At 37.7% G+C, this 20,551-nt stretch overlaps 1 protein-coding gene across 1 annotated transcript in view; it reads right to left on the bottom strand.

The window, feature by feature from the left end:
• LOC137402073 (centrosomal protein of 135 kDa-like) overlaps positions 1–20,551 on the bottom strand; it is a 45,011-nt gene that overhangs the window by 9,607 nt on the left and 14,853 nt on the right. Inside the window, exons 8-19 of the mRNA XM_068088541.1 lie at positions 20,129–20,264; positions 19,367–19,477; positions 18,257–18,431; positions 15,517–15,727; positions 13,534–13,689; positions 13,238–13,399; positions 11,314–11,496; positions 9,093–9,365; positions 8,197–8,364; positions 7,781–7,902; positions 5,701–5,863; positions 2,826–3,011 (exon numbers count right to left, since the gene is read on the bottom strand). Of these exons, the coding sequence (XP_067944642.1) occupies positions 2,826–3,011; positions 5,701–5,863; positions 7,781–7,902; positions 8,197–8,364; positions 9,093–9,365; positions 11,314–11,496; positions 13,238–13,399; positions 13,534–13,689; positions 15,517–15,727; positions 18,257–18,431; positions 19,367–19,477; positions 20,129–20,264 (2,046 nt within the window). The remainder of the gene's footprint in view (positions 1–2,825; positions 3,012–5,700; positions 5,864–7,780; positions 7,903–8,196; positions 8,365–9,092; positions 9,366–11,313; positions 11,497–13,237; positions 13,400–13,533; positions 13,690–15,516; positions 15,728–18,256; positions 18,432–19,366; positions 19,478–20,128; positions 20,265–20,551) is intronic.

Genomic DNA, 20,551 nt, shown 5'->3' with positions numbered 1-20,551 from the left:
CTAAGAGAATGGGTACACAACAGAAAATAATGGAGCAGCATTGCCCAAGAGCCAACTTCATATTGCAGATTAATTGTATGCCAGGGTTAGCTTTACACCACTCAGTAGGCGTGTCCTCGAGTCAAGCTGGTATATTCTAACAGAAATCAGTCTATCAGTTTGCCAATATTCGACATATTTCCATGATTTCGCTACTCATTCTGTTAAAGAATAGAGAAAGCATAATATTATTATGCTTTATTAGTTATCTTGAGGTGTTGACTGATGTTCTAAAAAAAGAATCAAGGAGATTGACCCCCTAGAAGCTGAGATATAGACAGCCAAACACAGGTCTACCTAATAAAGAATCAGAGGAAAACCCTTCGAAAATCCCGAAAACTGTGACGTATAAAATCGACTTAATGGTCATGTGCCGGAGTTGCGCACCCTTACCGCCGTTACTTATAATGATTGTTTTGGCTACGAGATGTGAAACGCTTCTCGCGATAGTAAATAATTTACATACTAGCTCTGGTTTCTCAGGAAAATCATCCAAACATTGTGTGGTAAAGGCATTTGCCCACAACCCCTCGCCATGATTTTTTAAAGCAGAAGAGCAGATTTTGACTATTGTGCTTCAAATTTTAACTCGATTTCCACGGATATGCTCCGAAGATCATCTGTTCAACGAACGGCGCGTGTATAGTCTATATGCGATATCCGCGATTGCAGTTTGTTTAGAATACGAAATAGGAATGGGACTTTTTGTTCCTTCATCATTTTTCTACTGTGTATCTACTGTAGCATTCAGTTGATTTTCATGATTATCGTCACTATTAACAGACTGGAAGTTCACTACAGCCATAATCTTAAAAAGACTAACTTGACCGTGCTGCTCTTGCTATAAGAAAAGAAAACGATAACTTTTGCTTTGATTTTTCTATTGATCTATTATCTTATCTATGATTATTTTTTATGATTTATATAATATTCATAATGCATATTATACAAAATAATAATATAACTGCGTATAGAATAAATGATGTAACTAATATAATTTGTAGAAAATTCCAAACGATAACCGAGATTGATGATTGATTTAATTGATTCTATTTATTAGCTATAGTTAAAAAATCTGAACAACGCTAAAGATGAGTCTGAATAGGGAAGCTAAGTAGGAGAACAACAAAACTGAGCTGAACTAGCAAGATAGCGAAATGTTGCGAAATAATAGATGCGTGTAATTATTTTATGCTAAAACTAATCTACACGTCAGAGGGACTGGTTCGGAATTCTAGGAGCGATGATTGTTAGGCCCAATTTGATTGTTCTATACTTCCAGGGATTAAACCAATTAAAACGCCGTGATTGTTATAGGAGAGCGCATTAGTTGGCTTAATTGACCAATGACACACAAGTCGATTTCATACGTCATATATTGATGATTACCAAAACACTTTTGTTTTTTGGTAGACCTGTGTTTGGCTGGCTATATCTCAGCTTCTGGTTGGTCAATCTCCTTGATTCTTTTTTTAGAACATCAGTCAACACCTCAAGATGAATAATAAAGCATAATAATATTATGCTTTCTCTATTCTTTAAGGTATTTCAATGATTTCGCTTTGTTTTACACCTTTATTAAGTGTTTTTGGGTAAAGATTTTTAATGCGTTATGATATATGCACGTCTTGGGCCATGAGCTGTATAAAACCCTAAACCTTTGATAACTCATTGGCCAATTAAAACATTAATTTTTGTTCTTTTACCGATAAAATGCATTAAAATGCAACAGCGTTTTGTTTGTTTGGAGTTTTTCCATTTTTGAAAGCATCTATTGATAACCCCTGATCATAATACCCAATTGATTTTCAAATATTATGTAGCCAACCCTTCAGCTACGTATGCTTTATTGTGCTTATGCTTTAAAAAGTTATGTAAACAACCAAGTAAATGTTTAACTCTACATTCGAAGGTTACTTCCAGAATATATTACCTCCAGAATATGTTTAAATTTTCTTGAAACATCGCAGTTCCGCTAGTGGAAGCGAATAGGCTGGTGAAAATTTAAAAAATGTTACACTAACAAGCAGCGTATAAGCTATGGTAAGTTTGTTGGAACTTACCATAGCTTATACCTGGTAAGTTTGTTGAAGCTTATCAGGTAAAAGCAAGTGGTAAGAACACTGTATATGACTAAAGCTACCTCTAGCTTCCAATCTATACATTGTAAACTTGTATTTTCCTCTATATGTCAAAAAATAACAAGAAAGTTTTTTCTATTAATTAATACTTCATAGTAATTAGTCGAATCATTTATTAGGAAAAGGCACGATGGAAGCAAGGCTACCTGATGAAGGAAACACCAGACACGATGGAAGCAAGGCTAAGTGGTGAAAGTACTAGAGATGATGGAAGCAAGGCTACCTAATGAAGGAAACACCAGACACGATGGAAGCAAGGCTAAGTGGTGATAAGGCTAGACATGATGGAAGCAAGGCTAAGTGGTGAAAGTACTAGAGATGATGGAAGCATGGCTACCTGATGAAAGAAACACCAGATATGATGGAAGCAAGGCTACCTGATGAAGGAAACACCAGACATGATGGAAGCAAGGCTAAGGGGTGAAAGTACTAGACACAATGGAAGCAAGGCTAAGTGCTGAAAGGCCTAGACACAAATGAAGGAAGGCTACCTGCTGAAGGAAACACCAGACATGATGGAAGCAAGGCTAAGTGGTGAAAGTACTAGAGATGATGGAAGCAAGGCTAAGTGGTGAAAGTACTAGACACAAATGAAGCAAGGCTGCCCGCTGAAGATGACATCAGAGATAATTGAAAGAAGTGTACCTGTTGAAGTTCCCTTTCGGTCAACTCGAGTTGTTCTTGGCACCTAGCCAACTGCTGCTCCTTAGACTGAATTTCTCTCCTCAGGCCATGCGTTTGTGTCTCAAGTTGGCTCGTTTGTGCGGTGTATCTTTCTGCCTCCAGTGAAAGACTACGGTATTGCTCCAGCAGCTGGGTACGCTCCTCCTCCTGTGACGTACCACGATATATCACTGAGCTTTATTTTATTACAGCGACATATCGCGAGTAAAGAAAACTAAAACCAACCACTGACTCCAAACAATGAGAGGATAATTCTACTAGCAACTGTAACAAATGTGTTTAGATAACACTAATAACACATGGAGAGGAAATTGTGTGTTGTATTTATCTCCTCATGTCAATTATTGCCAATAAAGTACTATATATATATATATATATATGTCTTCTAAAATGATATTTAACGTAGTTTGGTCTTAAAGATGTGGTTGCGTCAAATTTAAGTTGATCTTAAAAGAAAGCATTTTTTTTCTCTATCAGTGGATATGTTGTTTGTTGTGTTACGCGATCGCATTGACAAGATATTTGAAGATTAAAACCGAAAAAATCTGATCGCCGTAAAAACGCTCAGGCCACCAAAACGTGCCCAGACTTGCACAAAATGATGTCACGCAGTAGGCAACCTGTCTCTATATCTCGTATTCACATCGGGTATTTGCGATAAAAGTCTAGTCTTACGCGGCTCTATTGGCATATATCTTATTTTGTATTTGCTCATGTTGGCTAGAATAAAATTTTAAATATCGCTACAGATGCATTATTATGAATGTTTCAAAGGCCTCAAATAACGAAAATTGAAAATTTGTTTTACTCACTTTCTCCAAATGTTGTGTAAACATTTGGATACCGACTACCAATTCTACCGGTCTACGGTAATTCTGTCAAGTCACTTATGTAGAACGCGGTCTTTGTATCAGCACAGTTCTGCAGCTACCCATACTAACGATATACAGCCTCCCATAAGCCCCGCCCACATTATGTCGCCTATCCTTGGGGCGGGGCTGTATATCATTGCCTACACCGTCTACGTACCAGTTTCTTACTAGTAGTATTCTTACCGAATTATTCACTAGTAGTATTCTTACCGAATACTACCGAAGTGAAATAAGCAAGCCACGTCTTTGAAAAGAATACAGACAGGGATAGAGTTTTAAGGATGAGAAGTCTGCTGCAAACTGGATTTGAACTCACATTCTCCAGTTTTGCGGACATTCATATACTGTATCCAATTCACTCCAATATTCTGCAAATCATGTTTTGCATTATCTTCAACAATATTATTTTATTATATAATTTTTACAAGCAAAAAATTTTCATCTCGGCATAAAGCTTTTATTAAAAATATTCATCAAGTCATGGCCACTCACATAGTATTAGCTGATACAATAAGACAAATTCATCTACTGCAACAAACTCAAACAAAACATCATGGCTTATGCAGCACGCATTCAAGTCTCTCTTTCCCCTTTATGGCAGTTTCCACACTGACAAAGCTTCTTCGGCTGGTGGGACGACATAAACATTCTGTAATCAGTAAAACAAATGCAATAAATATGTCATTCATAGATATGTCATTCTAAAGTGTATCTATTGACAGCTTCCAAATTGGGAGTTAAATAGATTGCGAGTGTAATTTTAAAAACGAATAAACATTCAATAAAGGCACAAGTACGCCAAGCCAACGATTCGAAGCTTTGGTTCTGGAAATTGAAGATTTGCAATGATCATTCGATTTTACCCACTTCCTACGAGTGAAAATAATTTGTAATCATGACTAATTTACCAAAGAAAATTCGAAAAAAATATTATAGCTGGGTAAAACGGCAGATAAGCTATAAAACTATGATTGGAGATAGCAAAGAATTATCATTTTATTAATTAGTATATGTATTTATGACTATAAAAATATTACATTTACTTAAGTATAGAAGACTAAGTTAACTTACCTCCATTCTGTCTTCCTCTGCAGCAAAACGCTGCTGACGCCTGTCAGCTTTGACCATAGGCTGTCTACTCCAATCTTTTACTAAAAGTTGCTCAGATAACTCTGAGTAGCGGTCGCTCGAACTTGAAACCATTTTAAAACTATGTATAACTTAGTAATTGTTGAAACGCGTTGAATCAGTAACAATAAGAATGAATTCTCTAATTATGAGAATCTTCGAGATCACAGACAACGCGTTTTACTAGTGATAACATTTATTAAGGCCTATATAAAAATTTCGCGCGCATGATTGGCTAACGAAGCGACCTCATATTTATTGCTCGTGGTTTCGTTTCAGATACCTTGCTTGTGACGTCACGAAAGAGGCACCCGCTGGAACGTGAGCTTTTTAAAAGAGGGCCTCATTCAAATGCATATATCTCTGGACAGGGTTGGTCTACAAAGACAAAAATGGCATCAACTTGTAGCTGATGTTTTAGCCTTTTATAGGTCTTAATTTCATTAAATTGAATTTTTTGACGCAACCACATCTTTAACGTCGTAAGCGACGGAAACAATTGCGAACAATTGGTTGTGCCTGTCAGTACGTTTTTGTCTGTTGGAAAATTTTTTCATTTTTCTGCCTTTCATCCTTAATTCTTGTGATAGTGTTTTCTCTTTCCGATACTTTTTATACTATCTGTTAGATTTTATAATATATTATAATATTATAATACAGTAATATATTTTAAAGTATTAACATTATTCAGGATGCTCTAGGATGCTTTAGGTTACATCAGAAAAGACCAAGGCCGTAAGTCAAGAACTCCTGTACTGCACGACTTTTTGTAAGAGACCAGACTATCCGCTAAAACAGCCATATTAGACTGAGCCATGTCTTCAGCGGTCACCCACCTTCTGAGCTAGGACATCCTCGACCCGTTTAACCTCCCTCATGTAGTCCTGCACCTGATCTGAGAGCTGCGCGCGTTCCTCGATTAGCCCCTTGATATCGTTGCTCAGCCGCTGCGTTTCACCCGTCATGTTGGTAAGGTCATCTTCCAACAGCCGGCTTTCTCTGAATAAAGTTTACATTCATCTTATAGCTAAACCTCTTTCGCTGACATCACCTACTTCAAGCCCAATTTTCATGACAGCAGGTATTGTGCCAAAGTGATAATGTGATGTAGGCTGGTCTTGTATTACATATATTAGAGACATCCTTAGATACGAGAATAACAGTGATGGATATAACTGATTCATTCAAAGATAAACCATTCAAATACATCTATTAATCGAGGTCATTTTTTTTTCCAATGAAGCCTCTTCCCATCCAAGACTTACATCCGTGACCTTGGACTCTGCAAGGTTTCTTATAAAGTCAAGTCATACACAAAGAACTATAGCTATAAATTTATAACATTTGGACTATAATCGCTATATGAAGTGTAGTTTAGGAGAATACTGATATGGCACTAATGTGACCTTGAGAGATCACTTGCATGAACATAGACAATAAAACCTTCCAACTGTAATATTCTTAGACATGTTAAACAACATCAAATATTGCAATATTATACAGTATATTATACGATATTGAATAGGACACTGTATGGTTAATGAATCCAAGGCGGTACAGTCCACACACTTGAGATGAACCAAGCAAGGAGCAGAAAGGGAGGTTTTTAAAAACTCTACAAATCGTTCATCAAGTCAAGTGAGGAGCCAGAAAATGCAGACAAAAGCTCAAACATTGGCTAACACCGCCACCTACCAAAGACTGAGAGGCAACAGTATAATAACTGTTAAACTTTTGTTAACAAATATCAAATTGTTAATACTGTTAACATCATTTAACTTACCGTACTTTTCGGATTATTAGCCGCTACTTTTTTCTGATGTTTTGAGCCATGCGGCTTATATAAGGGTGCGGCTATTCTGTGGTTTTTTCTTTCACCGCTAGAGCGCATTAACCAGAATCTCTGGTTAGTGCGCCTCTAAGGGTGAAAGAAAAAATGAAACAATGCCTAACGGTACTGCTCCGATCGCGGAACTCAGTGCCTAACGGTACTGTTCCGTTAGGCACTGGGTTAAAAAGCGTCGGTTAATACGAAACAGTGCCTAATGGCACTGTTTCGTTTCAACTAGCAAAGTTGCTGCTGTGTTAAAAATCAAAGTCCTGAGTTCTGCGGCCTATACAAAGGTGTGGCCTATGTATTGTTTATTATCGCTTTTTTGAAAATAAAGCAGATGCGGCTTATATAAGGGTGCGGTTAATAGTCTGAAAAGTACGGTAGTCTTCACTATAGCAAGAGCTGTGACTGCTCATCTGGCCGAACAAATGTATCACACAGGAATTGAACTCCGGAACCACATTTAGCACACACGCTACTAACTGCGCCACTGGACCACTTGCAACTTGACGGAATAATTGCGCACAGTAATGATCACACATGATGATGACTAGTATTTAATAATTATGAACTCAATATAAATAAACATAGAAAATAAAACAAAATTCAAACTGTTGCATTCCGTGGTTTACTTGTATGAATTCATTTATTGGCTGTCAGGATGACTTGCTGATGATAATAACCTACTCTCTATACCATGCGACCACTGAGTCCCTGAACATCTCATACCTCATTGCTGACTTATTGCTCTTTCATGAAGTCAGCAAGTAAATGGGATACAAAAGTACCCCATAAAACTAATCTGCAGAGAGTACTATACAGAGTGTCTAGCCAGGTGGAGCAACAGAACCAAAAAAATTAAAATGAATAAAAAAACAATGAACACATATTGAAACACCAGGTTGGGTCAGGGAGTTTCTATCAACAAAACGATTTCCTAAATCTATAAAAAGAGTGAATGCAAGATGGTTGCAGGTGTTACTAGAACCAGGAACAAACCCTGCCAGAGTTTGGTACACGCTGTAAACACAGACGCATCTAAATGAGAAGGAAATGAAAGACTCACAACATCTAGTAACTACCTTATCTGATCATCCCTAGCCTGAGTGACATCGCAGAGCTCCGCATTTAAACTGTCCACCTGCTTTCTAAGGCTATGAATTTCTCTGTCTTTCAGTTTAACTGTATCCTCGCTGTGGTCAAGCTGGAGAAAGGGGAGACAACTTGAGAAATAAAACAGCTAACCAAAAGTAACTACTAGTAAACTCTGCGACTAGTAAAATATTAAAAACAAGCAATGTTTACCACAGTACCACACCCTAACTGTTGAGAAAGTAATACAGAAGGTCTTGGTAAACTACAAAGCAATATTCCATCAGCTAAAACTCAAGCTAAAAGGTGCATGTAATCTTGTGTCAATACGAGCTGCGAAAGAGAAATTGCTACACAGCTAGTTTGGCAGCCAAGGTTAAAGCAGTATCAAATAGACAGAACTCACTTGTCTTGATATCTCTCTGCTGTTTCTAAGGAGTTGATTAACTTTCTCTTCTTGAGCTGTGATGTCATCATCGAGATGAGCGCATCGCTCAGCTTTGTCATCGAGCAAAGTTTGGAGGTTATCTTTTTCCCTGTCGAGGGCTGCCACTGTGCCTCGCATCTGAGACAGCTGAAGCAGCATTCAATATATTTATGTATATATATATGTATATTGAACACATTGTTGTATATTGTAGATAGCACTCATGTGCTATCTACATCGCATTGTGGGTCTGCATGCGCATCTCTTTTAAGCACATACTTTACAAGTAGTACAATATATCATTCACAAGAGAGCACTGATCACCATCAGCCCACTGACTGCTTACTTACTAAAATTTACACAAACTTACTTACTTTAAACTAGACTATTAGGATGCAATACGGATCAGATTCCAATTTATAAGCATGAACCTTGTGCACAACATTTGTATATCGCTGTTGACGAATAAGAATTTAAGAAGCAAGTCATTATTATTTAGGGGTTAAAAAAATGTGCTGGAAACCAGCCAGCTGGTTACCAGGTCAGCTCAGGTAGGTGACATGACCGGAAGACAAGCCTGCCCAGACATGAATCAGACTGCAACCGACTCGACGTCGGCTGGAGGGCGGAGACTAGCAATCCAGAGAATATAAAAAGGAGAAGATCCGCGAGAGAGAAACAAGCAGTTTGCACCTCTGTATAATGTTTATATGTGAGACTCATATCTATACATATTCTTATGAAGTTTACATAATTAGTTATTTTGTGACATCGATACATAAGGCATCGGCCGACTTTCTTTACAATAATGCATAAACCATTCACTCGCGACAGTCCAACCTGATCCTCAATAAGACAGGGCGCACACGACTTACCTCAGCTTTCAGTGTGCCGATCAGTTTCTCAGAATCACTCAAATGTGTCTCGAGTTCATTGCACCGACCAGTCATGCACTGGAGCTCATCCTCCTTAATCGAAAGACGTTGTTGATTGTCCCTGGCTGCCTTGTCGCTTTCATCTGACAACACCCTCAGTTGATTGAACTGCTGACTTTGTTGTCGATATTCTTCCGAAACCTCATTGTACCTGGCTGCCTGAACCCTCACCTCTTCCTCTAGCCTGCTTATTTCTGATCTGAGACTCCCAATCTGCAAGAGCATCAATTGCCCTGACGGAGCAAACACACTAGGTGATTTTATGGCGTGCGTCATGAGGAGTACGGAGATATCGCTGGCGTGTGCCTATACACACTTGAGTGATTCACTGGCGAGCGATAAAGCGGGCACAAACAGCCAATAAAATTTGGTATCACTAGTTTTTTTCGGAGTTAATAAATTTAAGTCAATATGGTGACTTCCAGCTTACGACGTAAACAACTTCTGCTTTTGTTATTAGGCCTAGCCCACTTGCACAAAGTGCCTACTATAAGACAGAAGAAAAACTGATTCTTGTATTGTTAATAATAATATTTTATGATTTTTATAATTTACTTTATAGTAGCTTTTAATTTTTAATATAATAAATATTTACCATTCTCAAGATGTTCAACCTGCGCCATGATTGATTTCCAAATGTTGGTTTTCAACTGGGTATTTTTGTACTTCTTGTGTGTAGTGTCGTATAGAATTGGGTGTGCTCATATCAAATCTATGAACAATTCAGTGTTCATTTTGATGATGTTTCAATCGTAACAAAATAGCAAAATGTTGTTGTACGTTAGTAAACACTGACAAGAGAAAATTAGCAGCCAGGGCATTGAAATCTAGGAAAAAACAACCAATAAAAATGCACCTCACGCACGACAAAGTTCTGCTAGACAAAGTCTAGCGTTGTCGCTCAGCATCAACTCACTGGGAGAGTTTTAGCGCTGATTGTCGCCATGTGGCACGATATCGCACTACACATCGCCGAGTGTGTTTCAGCCTTTAGCGTTGGTGAAATCACCAACAACTAACAAGATTACCATCTAATCTCAGTAATAAACAGTTGACATCACTGGCAGCACCATCTGACCTCAACACCACCAGCCAATTTCACCACCACTATCTGATCACGCCAACAATACCAGCTGACCTCGCTAACAACTCCATTCACTAACAACAAAATTTACTCCAATGAACCAAATCATATCCCAAAGTAAACATGATGAACAACAATTCCATTTTAAGAAGCTGGCCTTGAAGCTTAAACCAAACATGTCGTAAATTCAATCAAAACCACAAATTGTTTTCTCCTCGTAAGGATGCTGCCTGAGAAACAGTGAGTTGTAGCTCCTCCGCTGCTCTCTGAGTAATTACATATAACTAGCTGACCAGTCTGCCCGACACCACTAACTGGTTGTTTAGTCGCGGGTTTTGGAGCCCAAGCTATTCTCTAATACCAATGCTTTTCTTTGTAGATAAACTAATCAATTTCAATTTATCATCCATTTAGATTTCAGTCATAGGGTGGCGATGATAGAGTTCAGATTGGTTGTTATCGTCGAATTTAGTCCTGCATATACCCGATGCATTCATAAAATCTTCTAAATGACAACTACAAGTACAATTATAAATAACTATAAATGAAGTGGAAAGCTTTGTATACTGATCTACATATGTAAATGTATTTTTATGATTCAAACATTCAGGTCTACTTCAACCATCGCTATAACTCAAACATTCAGGTCTACTTCAACAATCGCTATAACTCAAACATTCAGGTCTACTTCAACCATCGCTATAACTCTATACCAGATTACGTCCAGCTCGAAACTTTTCAATAATCTGCCAAGCTTCCACCTGCAGTTTTTAACTTATGCCGAGTGAGGTGTGCTACAATGGCATACACATAGAATCTCTCACTTATAAGAAATATTCCAACAGTCACTTTTAAAATTGCAAGGGAAACAAATCCTCATTTTTTTTTCTAAAGTAAGCGATGAAACATTTGATACCATTTAAAGACTGCTGTCTTTCTGTCACACTTATTTCAGCTGCTAATCAGTGCCCTGCTGAGTGGTGGCAAATATGAAGAAGAGAAGACAATTTCTCATAACATATCTAAATACACAAATAGAACTTGCCAGCTAAGCGACTAACTGCCACTAGAGGTTACCTGTGCCTCTAGTTCTCCCCTCTCACTGTTCAACCTCCTAATTCTCGAATGAAGTTCTTCTAAATTCTCATCATACGAAACTCGTTCATTTATCTGTGTCTCTGTGGCAATTTGAAGACGTTCCCTCACCGAATCCCTCTCAGCTGCTGTCTGCCTTAGATCAGAAAGTGCCTCATCCCGCTCCTGCGGAACACATATTGATATTCGTGATAATACTGACTCCCCAGCACGCCAACACTGGAGAATGATGCATTAGAATACGGTAGCATCGATTGCCGCTCACGAAGATAGGTTTAACTTTTTCAAGTGTTCACCAGAACGCGTGTGGCTGTAGCTCAGAACACTGTTAAGTATTTTGGCAAAACGCGAAGCTTGTACATGCATGTATATCATCTAGAGATAAACTGTGAGCAGGTAACTTTCTAAATTAAAAAAAATTCAAATGAAAACTGAAAATGTGACGCACTTTAAAGAAACATGGCTAGAATCATTGTTTGAAACAAGTTGTTAGCCAGTAAGAAGTGGAATTGTCTAGATGGTACTAGAGGGTTGCAGAATAAAATACAATACATTGCCTGCTGCTTGAAAAAAGAAGAACATATAATTAACACTAAACCCCTACAGATCATATCTTATCAGGTATATGCAAACATGAACTCATGCAGTGATAAACAACCATCAGTAAACTCATTGCTGTGTTATAGCTCCTTTCCTATATTCTGCGTATTACAGAAAGTTAATATATAAATATTTCTGACATATGAGACACGACTTGCGAAACAATTTACTTACTCAGATCTGATAACCTACAGGTCACATATTATAATTTCTATATGATTGATTATCTAGCTATTGCAATACAACATCAAACTGCTATATACCTTGGATAGTACATATTTTAAATACAATCTACAGGGTTCATGCGATCAATTTGAGAACATCCTTTTATCCATAAGGCCATGAGTTAAACCAAGTGATTGGAAGCATATGGAAACTACAGAACTTTTTCTCAAAGCAATAAGAATGAAATTATGAAATTTCAAGAACAGCATACATACCAACCTATCCTATACAAGAACAGAGTATGAAAATATACGCCTTAACACAATTTCAAGATAGGCATATATACCAACCTATCCTATACAAGAACAGAGTATGAAAATATACATCTTAACACCACTTCAAGACAGGCATATATACCAACCTATCCTATACAAGAACAGAGTATGAAAATATACACCTTAACACCATTTCAAGATAGGCATATATATCAACCTATCCTATACAAGAACAGAGTATGAAAATAAACATCTTGGAATCATGAAGCCTGGCTCGAGACCATTCAGGATGTTATTATCTCATCAGATCCAATGCCTGAGGAAACTATGCTGCATAGTTGAGGTAGGATTATGATATTGGTTGCTTTACGTGTAGAAGGTTTTTGGCATAATTTTAAAGTTTTAATTCGAAAGACAAAGAAATAAAAAATGGCTGCTGACAAGAGATTTGTTTCTAATAACACACTGATTGAAGTTCCTAGTAAATAAACAAAGCCAAAAAAGTTCTTCTCCTCAGCAACAAGAGCTTTACACTAAACCATTAGTTTTTCTATTTATAACAAATATACGCTATCATACTCAATATACTGCAATCATTATGTTTCTTCAGTTATCTCTAAAACATCACTATTTTAAAGTGTGTGAAATAAGAACTATTCACTCTATTTGATTTCTGTGTTTTTCAATGTATTCTGCAAGCTTACAACTTCAAATTGATAATCAGTTCAAAAGGATATGTACTATCCCAAGTGATTTCACTGTAAATAGAAAGTTGTTAAGGCTGCCTACAATCAGAGGACCTGCTTAAATGTACGAGGTTAGGCTTCAAAGTTTTAAAAGAGAAAGACTCACTAAGGGTCGCTTACCAATTCTAGCTGTTTGAGAACTCTCTGAGCAGCGAGAGACGGGGCAACCGGAACAGACCTGACTAGCTGTGACCTCACTCGCTGCAGCTCTTCCTTTGTGTCAGCGTAAAGCTCCTCCAACCTATCTCGTTCCCCTGCGACTGCCTTACTGCTGCCCTTCTCCTGTAGCACAACAGACTCTACTTAGAAGTCTCTGCTATCAGCGAGACTGAACTCCCGAGAGTATGTGTTCCCAACCAGTGTGGTCACGTATGGTAGAGGTCACATGATAAACATATCTAGCTAATAGCGCGTACCTCGCTAATCTGAGCCTGGAGCTTATCGACTCGATTCTGGAGGTCATCTCTCTCCTCCTCGACACGTCGTAGCCTGTCTATACCGTCCCCTGAATGCTTCTGAGGAGATCTGCTGGGAGAGCGACTAAATGACTTTCGTCTATTCAACTCTTCCTTCTAAAAGCAGATAATAAACTACTGAGAAGTCGGAGATACACTTAGCCAAGTTGAGTTAAATACAAGGTTACTGAAGGTGTATTTTCATATAAACTACTGCATGAGTCAGAAGAATACAGTTACAAATAAAAGGTAGATAAAGTGTTAATCAGATCACATGACTTCTCATGTGACCTCTAACACGACCTCTTATACAAAACCTTTCAGTGTCGTATAGTTTCACAGAGTCCCGTGACCAAAAGCCGGAAACAAAGCCGCTTGATTTCAAACAAACCTGATCGACATACTGATCTCTAATGGAATATTCTTACCTCGCTCTCAACATCTCACTCTTTTGCATTTACTTTACATTATTACAAAAAATCATTTGTAGTTTCTTGTAGGAAATTTTGTCCTTTTTCAAATGGTGTATAATACAACAATCAATTTCAGAGCGACTGCCAATGGGAGTAATTTTTGTGGGTTAGTGTTGCGGCCTCTCCATTATAACATATATAAAACAATAGTGGACGCGGCTTGTTTGTTTGGAGCCATGTGAGCTCCGATATACGCATCCGTTAAAAGCGAAACTCTGCGAAGTTATACAGCTCTGTAGTGTCAGAGTCATATAGCTTTACAAAGTCTCGCGACCAAAACCGGAAACAAAAACGTCCGATTCCAAACAAACCCGATCGACATACTGATCTCTAACGGAATATTCATACCTCGCTCTCTATAGCCTACCGCTCTTTTTTGCATTTACTTTAGGTTTTTACAAAAACGTTATTAGTAGCTTTTTGTAGGAAATTTTGTTTTCTTTCAAATGGTTTATGGTACAACAATCAATTTTAAAACGACTGCTAATGGAAGTAGTTTTTGGTTGATTAATGTTGCGGCCCCTCCATCATAACTTATATAAAAATAGTAGGCGTGGCCTGTTTGTCTGGAATCGCGCGAGCTCCCGTATATGCTTCTGTTGGTGGCGGGACTCTGTGAAACTATACGGCTCTGGATCTCTCTTACGATCTGTAATATGAAACTTGTTGAATTGGCAATACAGTCAACTCGGTACCTAGTAGGTTAATTCTCCTAAAGATCTGTTTCATATAGTTAAAGGTGTCAACTGCTAGAGTAATTAGTTTCATAAGAAGACGCTGCAGTTCATGTCAAAACCTTAGTAAATGCTGCAGGTAGTTTCCCATATCACTAATAAAATTACACCATATGTTGGAAAATCAATATATTGAAGTGATTTTAAACACCATATATGATGACTTCAGAAGTAAACAGACGTGTGTGCACTGTCAGCGCTATGATGATGAAATAGATGACTAGCGTAATCAAACATATCCTGTGACCCATAGCCAACAGTCTTTTCCTACAACCGCCTGGCACATTTCATCCTAGTCATATAAGACAAGGAATGTTCTCAAAGAAACCTCACAGCACTGTGTACATACTGCATACAAAAGTGCAGAGCAAGGGAGACAAATCCACATTTTTATCATAAGTGAACAAGAAACATTTGATACGACTTGAAAACTGCTGCTTTTCTGTCACACCGACTATAGTCATTATTTAGCCACTAATTGGGGTGGTGATGAGTGGTGGTAAATATGAATGAGAGAAGACAATTCCTCATAACAAATCTACATATGCGAATAGAACTTGACAGCTGGGAGACTCTAACTGCCACTTGAAGTTACATGTGCCTCTAGTTCTTCCATATCCCTGTTGTACCTCTATAAGCAACATGCTATTCCTAAATGACCTACTGCTGATGAGAGAGATATATGATTTCTCATGGGAGATAACTCCCTCGAGTGGGGTAGGGCTTAATCAGCTTACCAACTTGTGATACTCGTTTTTGTAGAAATCCCTCTCTTCATTTGCACTCTGCACTGCAGTGTTTGCTCTATCGGATGACTTAGCTCTAGAGTTCGCGCTATTCTTGGATGGACTACGGGTGGGTGACCTACCACCCCGTACTGGAGACTTGAAAGATTTTACTGGAGAAATGTTTGGAGTATTAGGTGCACCGGTTCCAATTCTCTTGTATCTGAAGTGATAAAAACACCATCGTTATTATTATGTCCACTCGTTCCCTACCAGTCTAGCATGCAGTGAGTGATCATTAGGTATGCCGATGATGCACGGAATAAGTGTGTGCACAACTATTCAGAAATGTTGGAAGGCCAGTTATTAATTTGGGTGTTAGAGTGCTGGGCTGTTAGACCAAATATCAGGAGTTCGAATCCCCTATGAAGCAATCTTTTATCCCAACCTTTAACCGTGGCCTTTTGACAGACGCTATAGTAAAGATTACTATTAGGGAAAAAGCTAACTGAGATTCGTCACAACATGCCCACTCAATATTAACTGTTACAGTATATAAGGCCTTTTATTCATCTGTAAGAAAGCATTGATTAGAATTCCAAAGTATTTTCAATATGAGACTTTTATGACAAAAAAACAGTCGAGCTGCAACCAATCGTCATAATACTGACATATTATAGCAAACATCTGTGAAGAGCAGATGCACTTCAGTAAAAATAAGGTGCAGTGAGCGTGACTAAGAGAAAGGGTTGGCGCTCCAACAAAAGCCAAGGCTAAATCTGTATGATTAAGATAATTTGAGAGTTTATCAACATGGCTTTGGCACTTGAGAGAGTCGTTTGACTTCCATAATTTGATTTCCTGTTCCATATTCTCGATGATAAACAAAGAAGTTGTACATCATTTCTGCTACTCGCAAGTATACCCCAATCTTCCACCTCCAAATGTTCTAATCAAAGTCAATATTCCAGCTTTTTGTTGTTCTAGGTGTAGAATTATCACTTTATAGACCGAGTCAAGATTTGAACAGCCAAGTAAAATGTCAAGAGCTGTCAAGACATAAGTTCATATCAAGTTTTATAGAAATAAAATTGATTAAATAAGAAATTGTCTAACGTAAACATAAAAGCCTGTAACAAATTAAAAACTTTCTTGTCATTACCATATTGAACTACTGAGAGATTTAACCGTAAAAGTGATTTAATGAACTGAATTGCGGGTTGTAACTGCATGAGTAAAAAGGATTTAAACAATAAAACCTTAAAATTATAAAAATGCCATTTTATGTTCTCCCGATTTCATAACAAGACTTGAAAAAAGAAATCCATTACAGAATAAACCAGCCACCCTTGAATAGCTAGTTAGGTATAACTAATCTAATTTCAACCTCATTCTACTACTACTACAGCTACTACTACTGCTACTACTACTGCTACAGCCAGTACTATCAGGGAACTCATGACTGAGCATCTATCCATAGCTATAACAGTCACTGTGTAAACAACCAGTGCTGCCATAATTATGTAGCTAGATACCAGAGGTTGCCATCTGAAAACCCGATGACTCATGGGTTTCTAGGGATAACAGAATCTCACATACAGTTATTTAGTGCATGAGACTAGCCGATACTCTTCCTAGAATGCCTGAATCGAGGTTCACATCAGGCTTCTAGTCTCAACATGTTGAGTGTTATGCTCTGAGTATGATCAGGTACAGAGGTGGAGGTCATACAGAACTGCCATTTTAAGGACAAATACAACTTTGTCACTCGGAACTAACCAGATATCGTCCTCGTGGACTATGAAGACAAAAGGTAAACACGGCTCTGCCAAAAGAACCTTGTAAATACATAAAATAGCATGAGGCAGCAGTTATAGAAGGCAATTTACAAGTTGTCCCAAAATAATGTTGATTCCCACTCATTGATTTTAAATAGCCAATAAAATATTTTTATCATAGATTTGATTTCGGAGTAGAAATGGCAAACACTTGGGCTTACAGATGAACAAAAAAATTTGTACTAAAAACATTCTGGAAATATGACAACAAAGATGAAATTGCAAGAAATTTTACACGTGAGTTCAACAGAGATGTCTCAACAGCTGTCGGCATTTCACGAATCGTAGATAACACTGAGAATAGTGGAAGGTTATCCATCCTGAATTTTTTTTCTCCGGCACTAGAGGGTTCCATGATTCTCAAAATTATGTATGAAATAGTGACCCGTGATCGGGTATCTCTGTGAAACTCATGCAAAAAGCTTCTTGCTATTTCAGCTTTATTTTCATCATTTCTGAATGTTTTCAGAACAATTTTGTTTGCTCAAACCCAATATCTGCCATTTTAACAACAAAATCAAATCTAGAAGAAAAAAACAATTTATTAGCTATTTAAAATCAAAGAGTTATTACATCATTTTGGCACTCGGTATAACTAGAGAGCAAAAACTAAGAGAACAAAAAGCCGAGAATAAATCCAAAACTTTGCCAAGGTTTAACAAGATACCAGTATGAGTCAGCATGAACAAGTTAATAGAATCTGCTACTTGAGGTTTCAATCTTTCAAAGAAGCTCAAACTTCCCTGTCTCTGGTGGACTACCCAAAGCTTTTCTACTAATTAATTTCACTATTACCGACTAATGGCTGAAATATGATTTTAAACACCAAGATAAAGAAACATATTGCAAAGACTGGTGTTTGGGGTAAACAAGAATTCGAGGAAGAGACACTTGAGCGCTCTCTCTATACTCACGTAAGTATTTCCTGAAGTCTCTCAACCTCGGACTTCCAATAATTCCTCTCCTGCTCCAAGTTCTTGATAAGCTGATCAAACCTGTTCGGAGATCTGTTTCTGAGACGAGCTGCCTGGTAGGAAGGTCCCTTCTTGGCCCTCTTGTAACCATCCAACTCTGTAACCAACTCCTTCTCTAAAACCAACAAAATTAATGAACACAACTGCTGATAGTCATGTCATAAACAGTGCTAACCTCTCACCTAGCCAAGGGTAACGCCTCTGTCCCTACAGCTTATTCGAGACAGAAATGAGATGATTGGAACAGCAATAATTTTCCAATAACAGTAATAACCAGGAAAAGGGCAGACTAATTAGTTTTAACATTAAATAAATCCCCTCCCAGCTATAATTAGATATCTAAAGCTATTAAATAGAATGATAAATTTGAATACTGCTTTTATATGTTGCCAAACGAGGTTAACTTTAAAAACCTCTATTATATTCAAAGCTCCATGAGAACTATTTTTATAAAATATCACACAATACTGTTATTAAATTAAAAAAAATTACAATATTATTACTAGTAAAAAATTATTATTTTTTAATAATAATTAAATTAATAAAATTTATTATTATTAAATAAAATGTTATTAATTTTATAAAATACCACACAATACTAATATTATGAATACAACGATCAACCATGCCAGTAGAATAACTATGCAATAGATGTAACATAATGGTAATATTTGCCATCATTCTTTGGCGATATTATTTTTGGGTGCTAATTCTTTTTGCACTGAAATAAGCCACAGTTTCTTACCATTTCACCGAGGTACCTACTCTTCATTTTCATTTCTTAACAGACCATGTAAGGAAGAGTTGCCACGTTAATGAACCACTTGCAGACGCATGAATGAATTCAGTTCATTGAATTAAGAAACGACACCCAAAAGTACCGGACTGAACACACAGTCACCTGCCGATGGCCTGTTTTGGCTGACAATATTAACACCAATTGCAACGGACTATAAATACAAATCAAAAATAACATCTTGCATCAAGGAAAATAGAGAAATATATCTGAAATTCTACAAAAAAACAAGCTACATTAACGAACTGTCTCACCTGTTTGCACGAGACGGCTAACACGTGCCCCTAACTTTCTTTTATCTTGCTGAGTCTTATCGAGAAGGTTTTCTAGTCTTTCAAAGTCAGCCGACTGGGACATGAGCTCATCTACAGCAAACAGCAAGTTAAAGCCACTCTTTAGTGTCAGACTATAATTGGCCGAGCAACTGCTCTATTGCACTACATGAATGAATAGCATTATAGGAACAACAGCATATGTTGTAACTATATTGCCAGGAGCAGACAATTACAAATTCAACCCGATATGTACAGCATCATTGATGAATCATGTATGGAGCTACTAACACAGTTAGTCAGGGCGGCTCAGGTTGAAAAATAAATGATTTTGCCGATTCAAACATTGCCACAAAGTAATAAGCATGTAGTGAAATGACAAACCATTATTATTCAGATAGTCAGAGACTTGAGAAACTTCTAGCATTGTATGATGAACATTAATTTGGGCGTAGAGGTAGATATTTAAACACAATCACAGCATATGTTAGAAGACTTGCATGTTGGGCTGATCACAAATAGTGCTTTGAATGTAATACTAGCAACGTTAGACATCATTTTGTGACTATTTGGAGTCGTGTAGACTATATTACTAGTTGGAGTCTGCAAAAAGAGATAGAGCAAATATCCTCTACTAAAAATTATTTGCTGCTTGCGCTGTTCATGACTTCCTCAAGAAGTCATGACCCTGTTGAGCATGCGAGTCCACAGACACCCGGAGTGATACCACGAGCAGCGACTCACCGGACAGCTTTTGGTTAGTCTCCCCTAGCCGATCCGTCTGTGCTCGCAGGGATGTTAGCTCCATGTCGAGTCTCTCTATCTGGGCCTGACCTCTGGTCAACTCTAGCTTTGCCTCAGCCAGCTCTCTGTCGGCAGCCTATGACAAGAGTCAGACAAAAAGGCCTTACACTTAGTCTACATGAACTACAGTTGAAAAGGAGTATGACAGGAACCTTACAGGACTTGAGTGTTAGCCTTGGTATTCGTGTTAAACTATCAAACTCTCTTGACTATTTTGAACATTGGTGACACCTATGTGGGATCTAGTTATATAGTACTAGCTAGCTAAAAATTATAAAGACTGCTACACTGAAAATCCTGTGCAGATATGTGCACAATTATTTTTTATTCAATTATCTCTGCTGGCCAAACATCTGGGTTCAA

Source organism: Watersipora subatra, chromosome 8, assembly GCF_963576615.1.
Source record: "Watersipora subatra chromosome 8, tzWatSuba1.1, whole genome shotgun sequence".
In the NCBI taxonomy this organism is placed as follows: domain Eukaryota; kingdom Metazoa; phylum Bryozoa; class Gymnolaemata; order Cheilostomatida; family Watersiporidae; genus Watersipora; species Watersipora subatra.
Note: the sequence above shows the minus strand (reverse complement) of the source record. Positions and strands in the feature narration are given on the sequence as shown.